Consider the following 24643-nt stretch of genomic DNA (forward strand, 5'->3'; position numbering starts at 1 on the left):
GTCCGGTAAAAGAAAGTATTGTTCTTCTTTAAATAGTTGTATACTTCCGTCGCAGGATTCAAGAATGTGTCACTTAGTCTAAGTCAAACTTTTAAGCTTAATATTGTGATAATACTTCGTTAAGCAGTTAAGATATTTTCATTTACGTTGAGCGAACCCCCCTCGACATCTGCACTCGATGGTACGGTCCATGTCGAACCCGGAAGAAGCTTGACAACATCTCAAACGCGCGCACCATTTGATTCAAAGAAATTAATGAAAATAAGCTATTCACGTGTATTAATCAGTGCTGTATTCTGAATCGGAATAAACTCTCATAACCAAAAGGTAATTATTATCAGTTTATCTACTGAAAAACTGGCAATATGAAGTTATGTTTTGCTAATTCCTGGCTAGCTGTACACAAGAGTAGAACCAGATAGCGGACACGTTTTTAGCTTAGTGCCGGGTGACACATTGCCATGTCAACGTGAGGTAAATTAACAAGGTTTTGTGGATAAAACGTAAGCTCACACAGTATGATGACATAATATACTTAGTGGTAGATCGCCTTGTTTCTTATTAGCCCAGAAACGAGTCGTTCCACTGTGTATTTTCAACCCATTTCTATTTAGGTACTTGAATACTGCCTGGTTCAACTGTAATCCTATTTATTTGTGAGCTTTATTCAACCATACACTAGTCGGTAGTCTTATTCTAAATTCGGCATTTCGTATTTCTCTTGGGTCGTCATTGTGTTGTTTGAATATCGGCGTTACCTCCAACTTAACCTCAGCTGACCTCCAGTTAAACAAATCATATCGCATATATATCAAACATCACGGCTTTGTGTCTGTGTTCATGTTAGCCGTATGAAAGGATAATCGATATAGTTAAGTAATAATACCTCAATCGTGCCCTGCTACCTTTACATGTCTCTGTGCAAACTAGTATACATAAAATAGGCAGAAATATTAATGAGGTTTGGTTCAACGCTCTCTCCAAGCAAAAATCCAGAGCATGTATACCTTGTGAGGGTGTCTGATTCAAGTGTCTGTGCTCGTCAGAAGTTGAAGAACTATTTGATTGATGGCAGGTGAAGCTGATTGGTAGCATTTTGTTTTTTAATCTCATATAAATGACCACATGTTCATTCCACTATAGATTTTGTTCCTACCAAAAAAGCAGTACAACCATACTCTGTAGAAGCAGCCTTCTATCTGTCCTCTTTAATTGTCATGTATTACAGTGAATCTCTGATCTGAATCCAGCTTCACCAGGACACACACAATGCAGGAGGACTCGAGCCGCAGTCCCACCTACACGGTGCCGTGCGAGGACTACGTCCATGTGGTTGAATTCAGTCCTTTCAGCTCTGGGACCCCCGTCTCCCTCCTGGCCTACGGTGGAAACCAGTATGTGGTAGTGGGCACCTGCCAGTTCCAAGTGAGAGAGATGCAATATCACATAACCTCGTTCACCTAAAGTATCACCCGCTTTATCCTTTTCTGATCACATGCTTGTACCCACAGGAGGAGGATATGGACGTTGAGGGAGTTGAATTTAATGTTCTTCGAGCTTTTCATCTTGAACTGCGCGTGGATGCTCTCGCCTGGAGCCCCGAGTCCCGGCTGGACAGGATACCCACTATCAGGTACTGGTACTCATGTCCACCACAGGATATTATGACCTCCTGACTGTGCATGGTGGAGGATAGAATGGTAGTAGGATCTGGGATGCAAATCAGTCTCAATATGTTTCATTATGCAAAGCATTTCACTGCTTGATGGAAAATAAACGTGTCAGAGTCAGACACAGTGGACATAATTGTTTTTCGCACATCGAGCAGCTTTAGATGAGAAGTGTCAGATTTATATTACACGAGTGAAACAAAATACAAAATCCTTTTTCTTTCAAATAAAAAGCTGCAAAATTTAAAAACATTTCTTTGTGTTTTAACAATGTTCAGCCTTATAAACTGATATATAACAAGTTCCTGAAGTATGATGCTGTTGTGTTTTCTAATCTGCAATTGCAGTGGCATACTCATCAAGGGTTTATTTTTGCCCTTTGGTCCCTAGGAGGGCTACAACTATCAGTTATTATTCACTATCACTATCGATCAATCAGCCATTTTTTTCGCATTTAATTGAGTAATTTATTTTATAAATAGTCAAAAATGTGAAAAGATTTCCCAAACATCAAAGTGCAACTTCAGATTGCTTCATTTGTCCAACTAACAGTCCGAAACCCAAAGCTTTTTCATTGAAGCTTTTAAAATAACTCTGTTTATAAGTTAATTTGTTACCTCAGTAAACAGTTTCCTGATGAGTTCATGGTCTCAATCTCTAGTTTCAAATCTGCTTCAATATAACATGATGTTCATTTTGTAAATTATGGTCCCATTTTAAGTCAAACAGATGATGAAGCAGGGTATGATTTAGGGCATGGCAACCTTGAGATTGACATGTCGCAAGGATATCCTCACCGTCCCGTCAAAATATGGTCACATCTGGTTCCGACAGCCATGATGCCAAACTCAAGGCTTCAAAACGGTAGTCTACAAACCAGCGAGTATGTCGTGGTGGATTTACACTTTTTAAAACTCAACATCATATTCATTAGATGCTTTTAACCAATGCAGCCCTCCATTTTCACCTCACACACACACATCAGTTGGAGGTTCAGTGTTAAGTTTGACGGACATGCCCCTCGAGCAGCTCCGCCCTCCATCCATCATGCAAAGTGTGCTGACATATTTGCTCAGTCATCAGTCAGTTGCAGTAATGACCTTATAAGCATAACTGTGTTTTTAATATAAGACGGTGTTGATAGTGGGCCTCTTGTTATGTAAGAGGTCATCAGAGCATTGTAACAGGATTAGGAGGCCACGATTCACTCCCACATCAGAAACCTGACATTTCTGTCTTTAAACACAGCGCTGTGATTATTCACAAGCACTCCTCTGACTAGAACAAGAGGCAGTTGTGCAGAAAGCAGAGCAGCCACGCTGTGTGAAAGTGCTCATAGCCGCCTTTCATTGTCACACACTGCAGCTGCCAGGATGTGAGCCAAGTTATTTCAGGTGGCCTTGGACAGGAGGGAAGTAACCTAACTGTGGATTGTTAGAAAGCAAGAGTTTCCTCCTAATTGGAGCAGTGGAAGGGAAGGTTCGGTGCTCCCTCCGGAGGTGTTTAAGCTTTCTGTAATTGAAAAGGAAAGGCAGCGATAATTCCTGGCCTTCTGTGGTTTACTCCGCAGGGCCCTCGAGCCAGCCCTGTGACGTGCGCACATGTTATTGCGCTGATGACTGCCCACTCAGGTTCCATCCCTCCCTTCGATCTGCACGTAGCCGTGCCTTCCAGGAAAAGTACAACGTTCTCACGGGCTTGCCTCAAGCAGGGGCCCAGAGAGAGCGAGAGAGCTGAGGGGAGGAGAGGAGGGGAGAGGGGGCTCGAGCTGCAGCGCTGCCACCGTCCACCACAGCGGCACGTAATGGGAGGATTACTGAATCCTGCAAAGACGCATAACGACTGACTTCCACCACATACACAGATTTATGAGTCTCGTCCAGTCAGGAAAAGAAGCACAGAACACAAAACACTGAAGATAAACAGGTAAACAGACCTTCAGAGAGTCGGAAGGAAATGAAGAAGCTGCTGCTCACGGTCAGGCCTGTCATGAAAAGGATTATGGAGGACGGCAAATAATCCCAGAAATGAATGCGATTAATGATATTGTTGCAGTTTTAAGACCATTTTACACCACTTATATAAACATAATAAAATAGTATATCCTAAGCGAAACATTAATAACATAAAACCACACAACCAAAACAACAAATCAAAAGAACAAGGATGGAAGAACGGCTGATTTTTGTGAAAATAAAATATATGTGGTACCAGATGACGTTGCAAATAGCAAATGCACTAACAAGCTTTAATGAAATAACGATATGAGAAGGGATGGATTAAATAGGAGAGGACGCATCACGATCAATGTGTTTACAGGAGGGATGCAACACCAGCGAGTCTCTCTGTTTCACTGCAGAGCATATGTGAATTTTAGGAAACTGCAACGAAAGATTGTCCAGTAATTAAGGGAATGCAAACAGATCGTCGTTCTCTCGGATGGATGCAAAAAATAAAACAAAAACAAAAAAATACTAAAATTGGTCACCAGTAAAGTATATGTGTGGGAAACACTAAGTTAGAATCATGTTCAGGTTCAAGGGAAACCTGCTATTTTTATGGCACTAAATTATCATGTTCTCTTTTTGGTCAAAATCCTCCAAACAGTTCAAAATTGGTTAAAAATTAGGTGTGCAAATTGAAACAGAACCTTTTCTTTGTTGATATAAAAAGGGTCCCAGGAGGGCAAAACATGCAAAAGTTCACGCTATCTCACCCTCAACGGTTCTGACGTCATGATCAGCCAGTAGGGGTCAGTAAAACGGTGACAGCGACATGAACCCTCACCAGCGTCCCAACCATTTACACGCCTAACCAAGCTGAAGGTACAGCCACTGGGTACCAAAGATGTATTTGAGACTTTGCAAAATATGCTTATTCAAGCCTTAGTTACGGCTGTAGACCCAAATAAAAGTATTTCCCAGGATGCTGTTTTATTGTTGTAGTGTATCAAGTGAAACGCTGAAAGGATTCAGGTTTCATAATTCAAATGTTGATGCCACTAAAGAGATAACACACTTAAAGATGCTTCTCCTTTTTTTTCCACATAGACTGTGTTTTCAGGTCTTTGTTGATATAAGATAAGATGTACCTTCATTGATTCCTGTGGGAGGAATTCAATATGCACCTTGTGGTGATATCACACGGGAAAGGTGAAACTGATGTCTCTCATTTCTGTCTCATGTTGAAACAATCGCGGCGCTCCTCAACAACAAAGCTCAAATTCAGCCGACTTTCCCTTTTAATTGTGATCTCTTTTTTTTTTCGTGTTGCGCAAGACGATCGCAGAAAAATAAAGAGACTTAAAAGCTTCGACATTCAAGAAAAGAAAAGGTAAAAAGAGCCAGAATGTGTTCCATGCTTTACTCCAAAGTATAACACTAATTTGTAGGTTTAGACGGCCTATCCTAATATAATCTAATCTACTGTAGCAGTAATACCCTGAAGCACGTTAAGGGTGTTTATAGTGACATAAAGCCAAATCCATCTGTGCCTGCGACTGCAAATGTGTGAACCGCTGTCTGTTTATTCTGGTGATATGTGTGTGTTTTTCTTGTCATAAGTGAGTTAGTGTAATTGTGTGAATAATTGCAGGCACTGGTGTGTAGTACGACTGATTAGAGGGAAAGTCCTCCTCAGGTTCTTTCTCGAACAGAGACATGCGTAAATGGCGTGAGGAATCTTGTTTTTCTCCCTGTTTATCTTAGCTTGCAATTAGAATCTCCCTGGCAGTGTTTCCACTGATCGCCGTCCAAGTTTCTACCACACACACCGACGCTCTCATCCAGAGGTGTCAGTCTGGGAAGGCTGCAGGCATGAAAACGCAGAAAAGAGATTTCATCTGTCACTGGGTCTGTACAGTCCGACTCTGTTTTGATGTTCTCTCTCTTTGTTTGTTTTTACGTCCTCCCTTTCTTTTCCTCTTCCTCTCTCTTCCTTTTTTCTATTATTTTTTTGCAGATTTTGCACCGCCGCGGCTGACAGAAAGCTACGCCTGCTGACTTCTGATCTTCAGGATAGGCATGAAGTCAAGGTAGAGCAACATCTGGAGCACATTGGCCAGAACCGAGCTTGTCAGTCGCTGTTAAAACTTTCTTTACTTAGCACTGACATTTGGTCGTTAGTGATACAGGAAACGTAGCCCTGCGCTCAGATTGTCGAGCTGCAGCCAGTGAAAAAAAGCCCAAGTTTGCAAGAAAAATGCTCATTTGACTGTTTTTGTTGACATATTGTTTTCTGTATGGTTGCCTAGGTGATGGAGGGCCACACCAGCTACATTAACCATTTGGTGTTCGAGCCCACAGAGGGGAAACAAATTGCTTCCGTCAGTGATGACCACACTTGCAGGTCCAAACCCTTCTCTTACTCTGTGTGTGTGTGTGTGTGTGTGTGTGTGTGTGTGTGTGTGTGTGTGTTCCCAGCTTCTGATTTTCAGTTCTGTTCTCTGTTAATGGTGCAGAAAGTCCTGACTGTGTTTCCACAGTGAAACACGATGCTAAGCACAACATGCTCCAGTGTGACCGTGCGTAAGCACAGAGCCGCTTTGTAGCTTTTCTAGCTAATTGGTTAAATATGGAAATCCAATTAGCTGCAGAAAGATTTTCCTCTCTAAGGGGGACCCATAACAAGGTCCCCAAAATTTCCCTTTCAATTAATGCTAGAGGAGGGAAAAAGTGTGTCGGTAGCCAGGGTCACCTCAGGGACAACCCCCTCTACATCAGCAGGCTGGTTCTGGAACATGCACACATGTGGTGCAGTACTGAGTCCTGTTCCTCTTCAAATTAGTCCTAAACTAGACTTGACCCAAAAGTTGCAGACCAGCTATTTTCATTATAGTTCCATCTGCAGATTGTTTTATTCAACTAATTGTTGTAAATGTAATATGTCAGAAAATACTGCAAATTCTGCATCACAGTCCAAGCGAACGTCTTCAGACGACTTCTTCTGTCCAAAGAAATCAACCCAAAGAAATTCTGTTTGTATGTAAGAAAAAAATCATTGTTCAGTTGTTACTGGCTGATATTTAGGCCACGAATACATGATAACAGGTTTGCTGAAAACAGAAAAGTACGTATGACAACGATTTGAAAACTGTCCATGTGCACACGAATTTGCAAAAACAACTGAAAGGATAAGACCGTAGAGCCTGATAACTTTGCAATTTAAACACCTGTGATGGTTCAGCTAATCCATAAACTCAGATGAGTCAGCGGTACAAGCAAAGCTCGGTAGTCGACCATGTTTCTTGTTGTCCTGCTGATCATGCCTGGCTGTAAATCGTACCCCAGATGAGGGAAGCCGGGCCTTGTCGTCACAGTTTTCACCGTAGTGTGCCGTTTTCAAAAGATCATACTCAAAGTTTCAAAAGTTTGTGAGTTTTAGGCCCCCAGAACACCGTGTGTGCTGAACGACCAGCCAAAACCCAACTACAGTTCACAGTTTTATGTCCGAAATGTTGCGTAAACATCCCCTAACGTTAATAAAAGTATGACCAGTAAAATGAAAGCGACAGAAAAGTTGATTTAATCATTCTAACTTTACTCCGTTAATCATAAATAACTGTAGCATCCACCGACAGGGAGCCACAGAATACATGTTCCGCTGCTGCACTTGGTTTGTTATTCAGCCCTGGGGCACAGAATATGTTCTGTAAGGTTAATCTGAAAGCGGAGGTCAAATCTATCTTTCGTCAGTGCTTATCTGAGACCGGACAGCCAGTTAATCTGTCATTGTAAAACACTTTGACGGGCTCGATGGTCGTTCCTTTTCCTGCTGCATCAGAAGGTCTGAGAGCGAGTATGAACAAGTCTCCTCCACTCCCATCCACTCTCCTCCTCCCCGTGCCTCCGCTGACCGGCCAGAGAAAACAGGAGTGCGCTCCATCTGCTGAAAGATTTAAATTCTGTCATGTTGAGAAAATATGGGACGCGGGAGGAAGACAGAGGCGGAACAACGGATAGATCAAGTTAACAGGAGAGGACCTTCCAGTCAGCCCACACAAACTGAGCCTCGATATGAGAGGAGGAAACGGGGAGGGAAGGAAGTGTGTTCCTGCATGTATAGACTCCTGACCTCTCCATCACTCTGTTGGGTTTGGCAGCGGTGCCTCTACTATAAGTTTGCTTAGCTTTGTCAACACGGTCCCCTGCAGTTGTGGGAACTCTGCTGCAGCCAACATGCAAATTGACGCCGCGGCATCTAGGCGGAGGAACTGGACTCCGACGGTCCCTCGGGGGAGTTTACACTTTGGTTGGCGTAGTCTAAACATCTCGTGGTATCAGTATAGGTGGAGTGACGCCAGTCTGTCTGTGGGGAAATGTGCCATCTAGAGATCACAAGGGCACACTGCACATCATAAAGGGGATTTGGGGTTGACTGAGTTCGCTGATGAACTCGGGATGAAGCACACCTGCTGCTGCTGCTGCTGCTGCTGCATTATGTTTATGTTTCAAAGCGTTTCGTTCTGTTCTCGCTGGTAATCCGTTCCCTTCCTCAATCTCTGACGTTGTGTAAGGGGAAACAAATTACAACGGCTTCATATCTCATCCACGCTTCAATAATGTCTTCCATCCTAACCTGACGTACCCTGGACGGCTCGCTCAGATGTGACACAAGTCGTCATGTCATTAATGTGTTCCTCTGAATAGATTTAAAGCTGCGCCTTATGCAACACTTTGTAATTTAAAAAAACATTATATATTACTTTTCTTTAACATTTGAAACACACATTCATTATCTTTATCTAACTCGGCTATTTACAGGTTAAGCTGTTTTTTCTTTCATTTGTCCATTTTAGCTACCTGTTCAAACCATTCAGCCTTGAACTTCAGCCATAACATTAATTATTGTTTAAAATCAACGCACTACTTTTAGCTAAAATTACATAATTCAGCTGAACTAATAACTTTTCACTTACTAGGCTGCTTTAATCCTTCTCAACAACGCGCAGTCACGCAATTTTTCATTCTTTTTTAGTTATTTTATTTAGTTATTTTTAACTATCGCAACCATTTCTGCAGTAACTTTAACGAGCACTCTCCATTTCAGCCATTACTTTTAGCGAACATTATCTGTTTCAGCTGTTAGCTATTATTTATTTCACCCATTCATTAATAACTTTCAGCGGTCCTATCCACTCATGTAACCAGTACTTTTAGCTAACGTTGCCTATTTCAGCCCTTAGCCATTCATTCATTAACGTGAGCTATATAATTAGCAATTTGCTATTTCAAATCTATCCATTAGTTTTTCACTCTTTTAGCCATTACTCTTAGCTAACACCATCTGTTTTAGCCATTAGCCTTTAGTTTTAGCTACCGTTATCTAATTCATTCTTTTTTTAACTTTTCAGTTGTTTTTATTTTAAAAACTTCAACTTTTAGCGACCTGTTGCAGTTAATCCAGTACTTCTAGCTAGCATGATCTGTTTCAGGAGTGACACTTAGCTAACATTATCTATTTTAGCCGTTAGCTATCAATTTGAGCTGTCCTCTGTAGCCATATCATTCTAGTAAACTATTTAAACCACTCATTCATAACTTTAAACTCTGTATTTTTACTTTTCTACTCACTTGCTAACTAGCTTTCACCCGGTTTCCATCCCAACAGCCTTGCTTGGTAGTAGATGATAGATCAGCTTCAAATAAATTTGTAATCCTATTGATGTGGGCTTTTTTTCTCCTTAATTAGCAAAGAAAAGGATACATATTTTTTAGTTGAGCTACTCCACACTCTCTCCTCATACTCTATCTCCAGGCCTGGAAGTCTCCCTGGCTGGGAAGTTATCTTTACTAGTCCTGATAAAGGTCCCTGAACTCACCAGGTGTTCGAGAGTGAAATGGTTTTCACTCTCAACTCTATTGCTCCCAGCAGTAAAGGTTTTGAGAACAGATAACGTTACGTGGTTGTCAAAATGAAATCGGAATCTGTTGTTGAGCAGGTCCTGTTGAATTAGATGCTGATGCAGACATTGACCAGAGCGACCCTGCGAGAGGCTCTGTGATGGGATTATATTATTCGATTCTTCCCGTTCTCTCCCTCCAGTCCCCTTCGATTATTTGTTCTGCTCTCTACAATAAATCAGATCACACAGCGCTAACGGCATTTCCCGTTTCCTCCACTTATGGGAAACATTGACAAACCGTAACTCTCTTGGCCACGCTGTTTTCTCACTTAGATAACACAATACTGGACTTCAGATGTCCTTTTCAACTCTGTTGTACATGGAAGCAGAGTGTTATTGCTCGATGTAGTGTTATGCGATTACACTGTGTTTTATCAGAGGCGGTCACGCGTGTTTTCGTGTCTCATGTCTTTCACCTCGTTTGGAAAAGGTTATGTTTTTTTGGGGAGCCGGTGCTCTCCATTTGAAGGGCAGAGTGGTTGACCACAGTTTGGCCGTTGGTGGTGTAGTGTGCAATTGAGCTCTGCTTGGCTAGTGGTCTGAAAGAACAGGGTTTAGCCGTTGTTTTCCTGGTGTGGTCTGGGGGTTATTCTTTTTTTTTTTTTTTTTCTCCTCACTCATGCTCCATGGTGGAGGCTCTGGCTGAGTCTGCACATGGGCAAAGGAAAGAAACCCAGAGTTTCGACAGGGCTCTATCCTGCTGCAGGGGAGATGAAGCAGGAAAAGTTGAGTGTTTACTGAGGTCTTCATCTGAGACGGGGCATATCCTCCCCTACACCGCACCGCTGAGGACATCAATCTCTCCAACAACACACTTGACATTTAGATGGTCTCTGGAGGTACTTTTTGGGCTTTATTAGATGATGTCTTCTGCATGACCTCATCAGTCAGCGCCTTCCCATGCTTCACAAGCGTTTGTTTAATATTCCCAGAAACACTTGCAGCCACCCCTTTGCCCCCGTCCCCACCTTTTTTTTTTTTTTGGTATAGTTCAGGACCGCTCAGATGTGGTTAACCATAGATCCAGGTCTCAGGACCGGCAGTTCTCTCCATCCAAGTGATCCATTACATCCGTGGTGTTCCTCAGCTGCTTTTGCTATCATAGGTCTGATTCGGCTTTTAGAATCTGCTATTATTCAAATGAAGACCGGTCATCATCCTCGCACAGAGCTTTGATTCTGCCTCTCTGTCTTCTCTATTTTGATTTGCACAAAGTCGGATGCCGTTCAATTTCTCTCCGCTGCCCTTCCTCAATTGACGTGCGTTCAGCTGCCCTCTCTATACTCCACAGAAAATGAATGGCAGCGGGCCGCCCACAGCGAAACATTTGCTGTAATGTGAGTGGAGCGTAACGCCGACTCAGGCGAGGGTGATGTTCTCCCCCCACCACCACCACCTCCACCAACCACCACCCACCACCCACCCCCTGCCCTTGCTATCATAGCTCAATGTAATGTGAGGCCGGCAGTTTTTCCCTGAAAGAGGAGTCCAGCATAAGTCGGTCTGTCTTCACAGCTCAGGGCCCAGATCTGAGAAAGGAGCTCTTTTTCCCTGGAAAAGCAGAAAGACCCTGTACATCACTTTGCGCACAAAAGCAGCAGGAGTTGAATCAATTAGGAGAAAACATGAGCTTGGATATAAACACGTCGTCTATCACTGCCCACATTAAAAGCGGGAATATTCGCAAATTATTGGAAAAAGTCGAGCTCGAATCTGTCAGCGAACGCCGCAGTCATAACAAAACCTCTGACGTTGTACCTGCTGTACGCGTGTCACAGTTAAACCGTCCAGACGCTGAAAAATATGACTCTGTTTTTAGACGGAGCACAACAACAAAAAAAAGAAAGAAAGAAACCTTGGGAAGGTGAATTCTTTCAGATGTTATGTAAGCATCTGAGGGCGGTTCAAATACCGACTCTATTTTTGGAGCTACTCTGAAACCCCGTCTTTGTTATTAATTAGGAGGTAGTGGATCCTGTTTTTGATTTCAGGCCAAGGTTGGTTCACACATCAAGTCGAATCAGTCTGTAAATTCACTAATTGGAACTGATTATAAGTCCTGTGTTTTGCTATTTATCTTTATCTTGTTCCCCTTAAAAAACAGAGTGTGGGACCTGGATGGAAATGAAAACACGACTCTAAGACTTCGCTCTCCTGGCATCAGCGTGTGCTGGCACCCAGAGGAAGCCTTCAAGGTAGGACGGGTTTGTTTCAGGTGCACGCTCGCACTCAAAGGTCAGACTCTTGAGTTGTTTGGCCGTGTGAAATTGCAGTGTTGTCTTCCAGTCATGAAGTCAGGTGAAGTAGAAGATGACACTTTCCTCTGAAGCCACGTGACCTTCAGATGACAGGTGTGAGTTTCAGAACCACAGGCCCTGTTCAGACCTGGTTTAAAGATCCATCCTGAGTGATCCAATTCAGGACGCGTTTGAGATCTGATCATCCAGGCCACCTTCACAGGTCGCCTGGGCCACCGCAGTATCCTCAAATAAAAGACTGTTTTGTAGATTGACCTTAGCAACATAAACTACACATTTTAGTTTCAATGATGCGTCTCTCCTCTCCAGTTAATGGTGGCAGAGAAGAAGGGAACCATTCGCTTCTACGACCTGGTGACCCAGCAGGCCATCCTGTCGCTGGACTGCGGTCAGTCGCCGCTCATGTCAGCCGACTGGTGCCTCACCAACACGATCAAAGTCGGCGCTGTGGCGGGCAACAACTGGCTCATCTGGGACATAACTCGCTCCAGGTAACTCAGGTTATTTACCACTGATGCTGCACGATAGAATCATTTTGTGATGGAGCTTGAATCTCGTTTTTTATTCTTTGCAGTTACCCTCAGGAAAAAAGACCAGCCCACATAGATAAAGCGCGGTTATTCAAGTAAGAGGAGTACATTCATCGTTGTAAATTATTTTGAGGCTTGTCGTATTTGGTTTTCACCAATTTCCATCAAGAAACACGATGATATTTAAAGAGATCTTCTCCTCAGGTGGTCTCGAGCCAACGAAAACCTCTTTGCCACCACCGGATGTCCTGGAAAGATCTGTAGTCAGTTACTCATCCACCATCTTGGCCACCCGCAGGTCAGACACTTTTCAAGCTCCAGATCTTATTTTTACAATATTCCCCTTTAGCTCTCACATCGAATACTGATGTCGTTACAGCCGGTGATGATCGGGTCCGCCGCCGTGGGATCCGGCCTGAGCTGGCACCGGACGCTCCCGCTCTGCGTGATCGGCGGCGACAGGAAGATTTGCTTTTGGATGACCGAGATGTAGACGCCTGTACAGCACTTTCAGCGATGGTCCTGTGTGTTTTTCTTCTAGTAGATGTTCAATAAAATATTTTTCTGAGTATCCGGCGAGTCTGTCTGAAGATGTGACGGACGCAGGCTGCAGAGAGCTTCGTTCTTTATTATTTCTGACTTCCCTGTCGGGTCAGCTACAGATAAACAGAGGGCTGCTCGGGTCTTTACAAGGAGCTCGTTTTTCTCTCGTCTTCAGAGTAAGTTACATCAGCCGTCTGTTATGTCCTGCCAAGAGGAGCTGTAGTATGAAAGAATGCTTCGAGGAGACGCTGCCAACGTGATCATCATACCACAGGTGTTCTCTTTCTCACGCTCTCTCTGTGTTCTCGCTGTCAATGGTCGATGCCGCATCACATCAAGAATATATCTTTGTACGGGCCTGCTGTGGTGCACAGAAAAATCCACAGGAAGGTTCGGATGAGGGGAAAAACCAAGAGGCCTGGCCGGAGTCCAGCAGTCGGACGAACCCTGCAGGGGGGGGTGACGGGTGAAAGTGTATTGGGTTAGTTATCGCAGGAAAAGCTTTGGGAGGCCTGAGAGTCTGGGGGCATTTCAGGTCTTCTCCAGTTCCATGACATGCAAAACAAAGCGGTTCACGAGGAGGCAGGCGGAGGAGGAGACGCGCATCACCTTACCTCGGCGAATAATTATCGATGCCCCCCTCAAACCAAACATGAAACAAGACGTGCTCACTGGGCTGAGACTTGTAATGCCTTCCGGTAAAACAAGGACTCATTATACTATCACAGGAATGCCATGTGTGAAGCACCAGCATCTCCGCTTTCAAAGCAGCCATACGCCCGCTAAGCTGCAGAGGGCATTCATTTAATTAACTCGACCGTGAATCATCGGAGGTGACAGCTGATCACTTGTTTCCACAGATGTACTGAATCCTCAAGGGTGGAGCGTTGGATGAACGCGCATTTATACTCGTCTAACAGATTAGATTATTGTGCTTTATTAATATACAGCAGGGTCCAGGAGTCTGAGACCACAGCGAGAGACTCTTATATTGTCACATTAAAGCTGAAATAATCAGGTTTGGGGATTCGGGGAGTAAATTAAAGAGCCAGCAGTCAAAGGTGCATTTCAAGCTAAGCAGGACTTCGAAATCCAAAATGAGCGGCGAGATCGTCAGTAGAAATCTTAATTACCCCGTTTCATGTGTTTTTCTGCTTGCTGAAATCAAGTATTTTCCTCGGTGAGACCAAAGACAATTCACCTGATTCGGTCGGACAATGAAGTTATTCTCTTTTATCTAGAGACGATCTCAATATGCCAACAAACAGATTAAGGCTGGTAGTCTGAACATAGGCAAAAGGTTTCCAAGGGGTTTAATAAGTCTACAAAACCTGGATCAGTTGTGTCCAAAGACCCACACCATCAAAGATCAAGACATCAAGCTTATGTCCTTGGAAGATTAATAAACTAATTTAATCACAGATACAGAATTTGCTAAAGAGAATTCCAATCAGCATAGGAAGGCTGTCTTGTTGTTTTATGGTTTATTTATGCTCCGTTTACGTACATTTATAGATCCATCCTTCACATAGTAGTGGATGTTAAGCGGTACAGCCACTAGAGGGCGCCACTCAGAGTCAAATCAGTCTTGGACAAACCTCTAGTATTCCTTCGCCAATGTCTCATCTCCTCCCAGCTGATCTGTATTAACCGTCTGTGCCTGGACAAAAACGTCTCCCATGTCCCGTGGTCATCGTCGTCTCGCTCGGCTACGCTGCTCTCATGGCTACCGGAGGTTCTGGTCCGTTGGTCCGTATCCGTAAGCCTTTTGAAAAATATGCAGAAATATGGAGGGAGTGGACAGACAGTACGGAAAGTTTCTCTTTTTGTGTTTGAACATCAAGAAACTAAAATTCTCAGGAAGAGCATAACATCCACTTGGATTCACAGACAACATTTTTTTTTCCTGGCACTTTATTTTTTCTACCCTGAATTTTTACTTTCACTCAGTTTTCACACATGGAAAAAAAAAAGTCTCCTGAAACCTTTTTTCACCCCAGTTCTCGAGTCACAAACACAGGAGAGTATTTAAGACTCAGATAATGGATCACCAGAAAATTAGAAAACTCTCACTGGACCATCAGGGCTTCCGTAGGTCTCAGTCTTTTGGACTGTAAATGCAGAAACGCTCGCTTCTACCACACAGCGCTGCTTTTGCACGACCGAGCAGAGCGAGCAGAGGCCGTGCAGACCTCCACTATGTCAAACCAGTTCATCAAACTCGTATGTTTCTTGGACGGGCCGCGTTAACCGCCATCCACAAAGCATAACACACTACCGCTCTCCTGCTCCAATGTGGTCTCCGCTCTCTACGTTCGCCCTGCTTTAGGTGCAAGAAGCTGGCGTTTTCATCCGCGCACACTGAGTGATTTCCAAAAAGCTCACAGGAAAGGATACTGGACCCCCTAACTGAACCACTTTCCTGTGAATCATGAGTCATGAAGTGGCTTTTTACAAAAAAAATCCCAGCGACTCAAGGACACCATCTGATGGCCGAGGAGCAGAATAGCAATCGAGATTTTTTTTTTATTTTTATTTCTTTTTTTTTTCAGATTTCACCCAACGTATGATCCATCTTGGAGATCTGACAGAGTCTTTCCTGGAAGCACGTCCTCAGATGTCACTGGCCCCGGGCCTCCATGTTACCTTTTTGATGTAACCTGAATGAAGCTATTACGCCTCGCAAACAGTCTGACCTCATGCGGTGTGTGGACTAATAACAAACCGTGAAATGGATGAAAGAGGGATCAGACTGCCTTAAAAATCCTCACCAACTTTCTCCTAATCTCCCCCCTCAGATAATTCTTCTGCAGCCGAGCCAACTTTAAGCCCGGGCTCAACAAAAAGAGAGCAAATAAAAATAATGAGGAGCATGATATGAAGGGAAACAAAGAAGGAGATTAAAGCTCTTTGAGGCCGGTGTTTGATTTAATCTCATGGCCGGTTTGTTGTGCAATGCTTTCCCAGAATGAAGCCATTATGTTGATGGTGATGAGTAGAAGAAAGTCAATCGAAAAGTGCTCCATCACCACTTTTGATTGGCGTCTGTTGATCGTCCAAACTGTGACAGCTGCACCATGGATTTGTTGGTATCACTTTCTAATGCGGTAACGTAACCAATAGCTCAACTTAATGGCCTGTAATTCAGGCACAGGTCATTAAAAAGGGAAATGTTTTGGTTTGGCGGTGATTATTCTCCTCCAGCGTGACCTCTTATCCCCTCTACAGATGACTCACCATCATCTTTTTTTAAGGAATAATTCAACATTTTGGGAACAAAGAGCAAGATGTTTTTATCTTAGCTGGGCAAGATGGTAGCTCATCAGCTAGCTCTATGCTATCTAAGAGTGAGAAAACACCCAACAACACCGCTACAGCAGGTTAATGTGCACCTCATTTGTTTTGTTACCCTTACATAATTACGTGTACGTTATTAATGACTAAAAAGCCTTTGCAACCATAGTGGAGCTAACAAACTAAAGAGCTAGCGAAATAAATGTGTTAAGCTAGCTTTAAAGGTTTACTCCTGGAGGAAAAAATACCATCCAAAGGTGTTTTCTAGATAGATATAAAAGTTCTTCTTAATCAAAGAATAATTCTACATTTAGTGAAATACACTTACTTGATTTATTTCCAAGACTTCAAAGCGTCCACAGCTTGAAGCATGACATAGTTAGCCTAGCTTAGCATGAAGGCTGGAAGCAGGTGGAAACTAGCCTGCCGTTGTACTAACTGAAAAAACAAACATTCAAATGCATCATACCTACAGTATTTATTCCTCTTTGTCTATTATCATTGAATAAATGTTCAGCATCATCACTAGCTAGCTATTGGATGAAATAACAATGTACCATTATTGCTAAAAGTAGTGGCTAATGCCTGAAATAGATAAAAGCAGTTGCTAGCTTAAATGTTAGCTTGATGCTAGCTCGAATGTTTGAAATGGTCAGCAAAAAGTAACAGATAAAATTTGAATTCATTTTACGTTATCGCTAAAAGTAATGCTAACACCTGAAATACATGTAGGTAAGAGTCGTTAGTAGCTTGAATGTTTGAGACATATAAAAGTAATGGACGCAAACAAAAGGCTAATTGCACAGCTAATGTAAATGGCTGAATGTTTTAAGTAAAATGGTGGGAATAGTTAGCAAAAAAGTATTGATAAACAGTTGAATTAGATAACGGTAGCTGAAAGTTACGGCTAATGGCTGAAATAGATACAAGTAGTGGCTAAACGGTTGAGCCAAAACATTTAGTGAATGTTAACCTAAAGTCTAAAAGTGAAGAGCACGCTCAGATATTGTGCTCGTTCAACATCTGGAAAGCTCTCAGTCCTTCTCTGATCATATTTGCGTCTCACCAGGATGATTTATGATGAGCTGAGGTTGGTACGTCTCTTCAAACCTCTTTCCCAAAAGGTTGATCTGCCCCTTCGCTGGCTTACAACTGATCTATAAAATCCCCGGTACTTGATTTGTTAACTACGAACAAAGCTTTTAGCTCTTTATCAGGCGTTAAATCAGCGGATTTACTCACGTCTTTCTGTCTGAGTTATCCGGCCTGCGGGCAAAGTGAACCTCATGACCCTTTTTCCAGCCCTGGAAGAGGCAGCAGAGCCAGCGTAGGGCTGGGAGGGCCCTGACATCAATAAAGGAAACACTTATGGTTGGAGTCGGGACGATACAGCTTGTGAGTGGCGAGTACACGAGGCACAGGAATCTAGCTGGATGCCTTATTGGTCGCCCCGTTGCTGCAGCAACACCGCTTTTGTTTAGCGCTCAGCACATTCGGATCCTGGCGGGCGGTTTCATGGGGATTTGTGGATTTGAGGGCGCTGGATGCAGAGCGAGATACAAGAAAATTATAAAGTGTTTGACTTTTGCTTGGAGAGCGTGCGTGCATGCATGTGTGTGTCCCTGCAAACTTGTCAAGCAGTAGATCACTCTTTCCCTCCACTTGCTTTATCCCCTTCCTCACACACTATTTTTTTTTTCTCCACTCCACAAACACAGGGTTTTCCTTGGGAGGCCAGAGTCGGGGCTTGATTTACTGTACAGTGGAATTATGGGACGGGAAGGCTTCCCAACACAAGGTGGCTGATGGGAGGGTTTGCCAGCCTTCCGCGCTGATGGCGGGGATGCTTTACGAGTCCTGCAGATGGAGATGATTTGTCTTTTTCTTTTTTTTTTAAAGGGATGAAGCTCTGACGTGCGCGGCTTTGATATGCGCTGTCGCCTGCACGGAGATCAAAGCGTTGGACGTCCGTCAAGAGCCGCCGAGGGCCAATTTCTCACTCCCGAGGAGAAAGAGAAATAAAGAGAGAAGAGCGTCTGTCAGCAGTGCAGCTTTTGCGGACCGTGCTGTGGTCGACTGTGAGGTCTCGGTGACCTGGCCCGGCTCGGTGTGCTGGGCCTCACTGCTGGCTCTGGCCTTGACCAGCTGAAGGGAACATGATACTTAAATCATTCATAATTAGCTCCTTCCCTTTGCTTAATAACACATGAAGATAAATGGGTTCCAAGATTTTTTTTTGTTGTTGTTGTTTTTCCCAAATGGAAATAGTCGGTTTGGAATTTAAAAAAAAAAAAAAAAAAGGCTAGAAAATGTCAGAGAAGTCTGGTATTGTAGTGGTTCCGGTCTCTTATTGAGCCCGCTGGCACACGCTGGACGTCTCTCTTCAGAACCATCGTTCATCGTCTCTCTAGAGGGTGAAAACACTGACGCTCGGTTCTTCAGGAAAATAAACATTTATTTCCTTTTACATCGTCGTCACATGAAACATTACACAGAAACATAACATGCCAGTGAGGAGCCTCACAAACCCGACTACTGTGATTCTCTTTGTCTGATCTTACTTGTAGATCTTGTATACGATGAATGTTTGTCCCTACAGAGTTTCTTTGTAGGTTTCTGCAAACTACACGTGTTCAGATTTGTTTTCTGTAGATACATAAAGACATCTCTACAAGACCAGTTATATCACGTTCACAGAACTTGTTCATGACCGGACTTTCCTGTGCATTCCAGCTTTTGTAAGAGTGACACAACTGGGTAGTTTTTGACGATGGACGACTGTGTGCAACATTTGTAAGCGTCATACCAGTGGATATCTTTAAGAAGGTCTCAGGACAGTTTGCAGGCATGTTTGTGGCAAACAGAACAGGTAATTCAAGCCAAAAAATAACCTTTTCCTAATCCTAACCAAGGGGTTTACGTCCCGTAAAATAATCAGATTGTGTTTCAACATTTTTAACGAGGCATCGGGACAATTTCCAGCTGTGTTTTTGATGAGAATGGACTGATCCATGACCAACCAGCATCGCACAAAGTACCCAAAAGTCACACTTGAGTAAAAGTAAAGACATCGTCTTCAAATACTACTTTGGTAAAAGTGAAAGTCTCCCAGAGGAATAGTACTTGAGTTGAAGTCTTAAAGTAATGTTTGAAGTATCAAAAGTAGTAAAGTAAAAGTAAATGAAACATTTATTTACACGTATATAAACAAATTCCGATGGGATCTTACTGGGAAAAAAGTAGTGGAGTAAAAAGATGTTTGAGAAAAAATATTTGCCTGCCATCAGAAAATGAATATACTCAAGTAAAGTACAAGTAACTCAAAATTAAACTTGAGTTCAGTGTTTGAGTAAATGTACTTAGTTACATTCTGCCACTGCTGTCAACACTGAATAATCTGAATCTGCAAAGTAACTATAACTAAAGGTATCAAGTTAATGTAGAGGAGTGGAAGCATAAACTAGCAGAAAATGGAAAGTATTAATAAACTGTACTTGGTTACATTCCATCACTGGTCAATCTAACTGTTCTCACTATGATTTTCATTTTCAAATGTTCACCGGCTCTAAATAACAGTTTTCAGTCTCTTTGATGACTAATTATCGTTACCGACTCTGATAATAAGGTATCAGTTGATCCCTGGTTTGTGACCCAGATCAGCCAGAACAGGATCTTTGTGCCTAAACTTAATGAGATGATGAACACAACGTCGTCAAAGCATAAAATCGAAAATAAAGAAAAGTGAAGTTCCAACATGTCCACTGCCAACATTAACTCAGGGTTGACTGTCTTTTCTCTGGAGTGAATCTTCTCCTGGTCTTAGGACGAGCAGAGTTTCTCCAGGGCGCTGTGGAGGGTCCTCAGGTCTTCCCTCATCTTGCTCAGAGCGTTCTGGATCTTGCAGGGCTGATCCAGAACCTCCACGCTGCAGGTGAACGGGTCGTAGCGGACTGCGAAGGGACGCTTGATGGCTGCAGAGTATCTCCTGCAAATGGGAGTTGACGGATGCATCAGATTCTGACTCGGCACAAACGTTAAGCGGATAAGAACCACTTTAGATATGATGCTGATATCACAACAAGTGGATACCTCATCTTCATCTTTGCGTCCTCGAAGCTCTCAGACACAAAGTACACCGGCTGGTAGGTCTGGTCCTGATACGGCTGCACCGCCGTCTCCTCTGGGTTGAACGGGCGGTACTCGGGCTCATTGGACAGAGCGTACTGGAGGGACAACACAAGTCAAAGACTGTCAGTGACACCGAGCATTTAATGAATAAGTAGTTGTAAATGTGTGTGTGTCTGAACATAGAGACTCACAACAAGCTCTCCATACGAGGACAGGAGTCCGGCACCGTAAGCTTTCACGGTGCCGTTCTGCTTGCAGAGGCCAAACTCCACAGTGAACCAGTACAACTGTGGACACAAGGACAAGAGATGATGGTTACACATGATGGGTTGTTCTCTGCTTCAGCCACTAGATGGAGCTGAAGGTCCAGGAAAGTGAAGCGAGCCTGCAGGTCTGTCAGGATCTGATGTGTGAATTGTGCAGTTTTACAGTTTCCACCATGTTTTTCTGCAATGAAATGTTGTGTTTTCTGTAATGTCGTGTGTTTTTTGTCCTTCAGGGCCTTTGTGGTTTTCATAAGAACTAACAGTACAAATAAATTGATGAATAAGAAACTCACCGTTGACAGTTTCTCTATGTCTTCATCTGAAGCTCCAAGCGAGGCGAGTCCAATCTCCTGGAAATGTTCAGATGAATTTATATTAAAGTTAATGCACACAAATCACAGAACACACAGTACACTGCAGCCTGGGATGGACTGTAACTAAATACATTTGCTAGTATTTCCATTTCCTTCTACTTTATACTAGTTACTTTGCAGAGTTCATGATGCATCAGAGCCAAAGTATTTTTAAATTACTTCTTCCAAATATCTGAAAAGTAATTCTGAATATCAGCTCCAATAATCATCCACACAGCCGATCTGTCGTCCCACAGCATGCAGCACATACTTATGCTTAGTTTAACATAACTTCTTAATAGTTAAGTACATTTAATGTAAGAATTTGTAAGAAAGTTGATTTTTGACGAATAAAAAGTGATGAATTCATGTGAATTACGACAAATTGTCACACAGAGCTCCTTTAACAGGATGTCCAAGTGTAACATTTGGGTGCTTTTCAGGAAAGTTACCTGTGAGAATTGGGCGAATTCTTTATCTGCCAGCATGGGAATATGTCCCAGTAGTTCATGACAGCAGTCTCTGTCGGAGAAGAGTCGAGTCAGTACGAGAGCAAGCGGCTGAATACATGAATTAATAAGCTCGGTCTCTAACAGAAGGACGACTCACGGCTCAGGCGAGTGCATCGGGGCCGAGGAGTGACGGATGTACTGCGTGCACTGAAACACCCTGAAGGCCAAACTGCTGAGGAAGTCTCTGGCCGACAGCAGGCCGGCGACTGGACGCAGCTGGAAGCCGGTTCTCTCTGAAAACAGGACCGCAAACACCGTCAGACACATGAAGGAGAGGACGAAAAGTAACTGAGTACATTTACTGATGTACTGTACTGAAGGGAAACATTGAATATTTTATCCCTCAACATTTATGTGACAGCTGCAGTTTTCCCTCTAAACTGCTTGAATGGATCAATTAAAGGGTAATTCCACCAATTTTACTCATTAAAGTGGGTTCACAGCAGCATAGAGCCTTTTGGGAAAACATTTCGAGAAAATAAGAATATTTTTCTATCTTTTGAAGGCAAAAATCTTTTGTTAATTCACTTTTCTTCATTGTACCAATTATTCAGTTTCTGTCACCTTTCAGGAAGGCGGAGACCTCTCTGAGCTGAGGGATGCGGTCCTCTCCGTAGCCACACTCCTTCTCCAGCTGCTGCAGACCATCCATGAACTGCCTGCAGGCCAGACTGGAGTAGATGCTCCTCAGCTGCCGGTACACCTCCCTCCTTTAAACACAACAACATCATCACATCAGTACACTTCAGTCACCCTCCAATCTGCATCCACGACGTGCAGGACTCATCCTCACCATGTGGACACTTCCTCTGCCGTGTACTCCACAGTGGGCAGCGGGTCTCCTCTGTGACAGAGAGAAGGTTTTTTTTATGAGAGGACGTCTGGATGATACTCGGAGCTTCATGAAGAGTTATTTTAAATTCTGACTCACTGTTTGTATCTGAAAGCGAGCTCAGAGATGAAGGCACGTCTTTTTCTGTACTCTGGATCGCTGTAACCCTGCAGACGAACAAAAAACATACAATAAACATGGTTAACATGAAAACATGGTACATTACTGTAAAATTACAGTAACATTAATGTAATTCTGTGTATTTATATCAAGTACAGATTGTATCATAATGTAATCATACATAAAAATACCGTATTTTAACAGATAAATTGTGTCTGGGTTACTATAGAAACAATATTACTTAGATTTTCATCTTTTTTAGCGTAAAATAATTACAGTACACTGCTGTGAGTTTACTGCAATTATTAGCCAGTAATTAACTGTAAAATCACAGTAATATATTTTTAAAGTCATGTATAGTTAGGCCAACAAACAGAATAGGGTTTAAATAATTTCCCAGTTTGATTTCATTTAACGTGAAAACAAATAATTTTTACATGAACACACTGTATTTTCACAGGAAAACATGTCTGGTTTCTGTAGAAACACAGTATATTACTGTGATTTTCACCTTTACTGCGATAAAATAATTACAGCGCACCACTGTAAATTTACAGCAATTATTGGCAGGTAATTTGTGCATGAACACACAGTTTTTTGTCTGATAAATAAATGTAACATTGTGCAGCAGACGTGTGAAGACTCACTGGATGCTCCTGGTCCATGTCCGGATCAAACTTGGTTATCAACATGTTGCATCTGTCCAAGTCTTTTATCTGTCGGGGAAACCAGGGAACTGTGACGGGAGAGGAAATAATTAGTGCTCCTGTAATTGGCTGCATGTTATTATCATATGACAACATCTAATAAGGCCTGTAATGTTGCAGATGATGTCCCAGTGATCAAAAAAATCCGGTAGTTGCCTTTTTCCTCGGGCACTGATCGGACGTCGTCGACCACTCTCTTCAGCGTGTTGATGAAGACGTCGAGGTCGGAGCTGTGAACTTCACACCTCATGAAGAACTCCAGATCCGTCGTGCTGTTCTTCGTCTTCCTGCCCGGCCGACTCTCAATGTGGAGGAGTTTCGCTTCAAATGTCTAGGAAGGAAATTTAAACGTGTCAAAAAATAAAAATCCTGACTGTAGCACTGTTCAATGCAGTAAAATGTCAGGCTCTTCTAAATATTCTATCTTTTATCCCACCACATTTATTGATAACTGAAATTTAGCAACAAGAAAAAAAACAGTATTGCTATCAAATAAACATAGTGGAGAAGAAAGTTTCCCTGTAAAAGGTATGAAGTAACAGAAAACTGAAGTACTCAAGTAAAATACATGAAGGCTATTTCAAAATACAGTACTTGAGTAACTGTACTTGGTTACTTAGAAATTCAAATACAATAGTTATTCAGTTATTTAATGTTTAACTCATTTAAATGACTCTTTATCAACAAAGTAACTGAAGTGATCACATGAATTAAAGTGGACTGAAAGTTCAATATTTGCCTCTTAAATGATTTAAGTATAAAGTGGCAGAAATTGGAAATATTTGAGTGAAGGACAAGAACATAAAAATGGTATCCAAGTTGAGTAAATGTACTCAGTTACTTTCCATCACTGGCTAAAACAAACAGCAGTTCAGTAAATGATACTTTTGTGTATTTTTACTGTCATATTCTGTCTTTTCCTCCAATAACTGATCTTAAAGCTGAATATTTGAGTCTCACCTCGAATATTTTGCCCGTCTTGAAGAATCCTGCGTTTTTCTCACTGCTGAGCGTGAACAGGACGTTCAGCGTGACCCTGCCGTCCTTCTCCTCAAACACAAAGCCGTCTCCGAACCTCGAGGGCCCCGGGGAGCCCGACGAGCAGCTGCTGCGCTCCCGCCGAGCATCCTCGATCAGACTCTGCTTCCTCCCGCTGAACGGGGCCGCCGGCGCCACAACACCGTCCGTCTTCATCTGTGTGTCTGTGAGAGAGAGAGAGAGAGAGAGGGAGTGTGTGTGTGTGTGGTGGTAAGAGATCAGACAGGGAGCTGTGTGTGTGTGTCAGCATCACCTCTGCGCTCAGGTTTAAATACCTTCTCATCTGAGGGATTATGGAGATGAGTTTGTGCGTTTGTCTTTTTCTGAAAGCCCGTTTTGCGTCATGATGTTACATCTATTTACGGGACAAAAATAGAGCTATATTCAGAGGGAAGAGGGGAAATCCACCATCACAGAGAACACTGTGAAGCACGGGCTGGATGATTTGACCAAATCATGTCAAGAAGGTTACATGCTGTGCCTCTAAAA

General features: G+C 42.9%; 2 protein-coding genes and 2 long non-coding RNA genes across 9 annotated transcripts in view; 3 read left to right on the forward strand and 1 right to left on the reverse strand.

The window, feature by feature from the left end:
- The window catches only part of LOC119032215, a 1052400-nt gene that overhangs the window by 309166 nt on the left and 718591 nt on the right, over positions 1-24643 (forward strand). The window lies entirely within an intron of this gene.
- nup37 (nucleoporin 37) lies at positions 172-12932 on the forward strand. 2 transcript variants are annotated; one of them, XM_037121120.1, is made up of 10 exons: positions 172-327; positions 1251-1425; positions 1512-1633; positions 5631-5703; positions 5923-6017; positions 11678-11768; positions 12141-12322; positions 12406-12456; positions 12566-12659; positions 12741-12932. In XM_037121120.1, the coding sequence occupies exons 2-10, from the start codon at positions 1270-1272 to the stop codon at positions 12852-12854; spliced, it is 978 nt and encodes a 325-aa protein (XP_036977015.1). In that variant the 5' UTR covers positions 172-327; positions 1251-1269; the 3' UTR covers positions 12855-12932. The 2 variants fall into 2 exon arrangements, with proteins under 2 accessions (XP_036977015.1, XP_036977016.1); XM_037121121.1 differs by lacking the exon at positions 172-327 and having other exon boundaries at positions 1240-1425.
- On the reverse strand, positions 9489-24310 carry th2 (tyrosine hydroxylase 2). Of its 2 annotated transcripts, XM_037121124.1 has the most exons (14): positions 24077-24310; positions 23273-23447; positions 23057-23145; positions 22389-22456; positions 22251-22301; positions 22022-22167; positions 21555-21690; positions 21398-21467; positions 20886-20942; positions 20518-20613; positions 20288-20421; positions 17441-20183; positions 16527-16636; positions 14372-14669 (listed from the first exon to the last, which is right to left on the reverse strand). In XM_037121124.1, exons 1-12 carry the CDS (start codon positions 24308-24310, stop codon positions 20018-20020), a joined length of 1422 nt encoding a protein of 473 aa, XP_036977019.1. In that variant the 3' UTR covers positions 14372-14669; positions 16527-16636; positions 17441-20017. The 2 variants fall into 2 exon arrangements, with proteins under 2 accessions (XP_036977018.1, XP_036977019.1); XM_037121123.1 differs by lacking the exons at positions 23273-23447; positions 24077-24310 and adding an exon at positions 9489-11124 and having other exon boundaries at positions 14503-14669; positions 23057-23141.
- On the forward strand, positions 18474-20929 carry LOC119032218. Its single transcript, XR_005078803.1, has 5 exons — positions 18474-18612; positions 18932-19067; positions 20001-20340; positions 20510-20717; positions 20826-20929. It is a non-coding gene; the product is annotated as an uncharacterized LOC119032218 (long non-coding RNA).

This window comes from Acanthopagrus latus, chromosome 14 (assembly GCF_904848185.1).
Source record: "Acanthopagrus latus isolate v.2019 chromosome 14, fAcaLat1.1, whole genome shotgun sequence".
NCBI lineage: Eukaryota > Metazoa > Chordata > Actinopteri > Spariformes > Sparidae > Acanthopagrus > Acanthopagrus latus.

What these genes read in the sequence shown, in the direction of transcription:
- nup37 (XM_037121120.1), top strand. Translation starts at nt 1,270, where the DNA reads ATGCAGGAGGACTCGAGCCGCAGTCCCACCTACACGGTGCCGTGCGAG. An exon ending in TGGGCACCTGCCAGTTCCAA is followed by an intron (nt 1,426 to 1,511) that starts GTGAGAGAGATG and finishes TTGTACCCACAG; the next exon opens with GAGGAGGATATGGACGTTGA. An exon ending in GACAGGATACCCACTATCAG is followed by an intron (nt 1,634 to 5,630) that starts GTACTGGTACTC and finishes ATTTTTTTGCAG; the next exon opens with ATTTTGCACCGCCGCGGCTG.
- th2 (XM_037121124.1), bottom strand. Translation starts at nt 24,310, where the DNA reads ATGAAGACGGACGGTGTTGTGGCGCCGGCGGCCCCGTTCAGCGGGAGG. An exon ending in ATCAGTGCCCGAGGAAAAAG is followed by an intron (nt 23,146 to 23,272) that starts GCAACTACCGGA and finishes CTCCCGTCACAG; the next exon opens with TTCCCTGGTTTCCCCGACAG. An exon ending in GACGCAAAGATGAAGATGAG is followed by an intron (nt 20,184 to 20,287) that starts GTATCCACTTGT and finishes TCCCATTTGCAG; the next exon opens with GAGATACTCTGCAGCCATCA.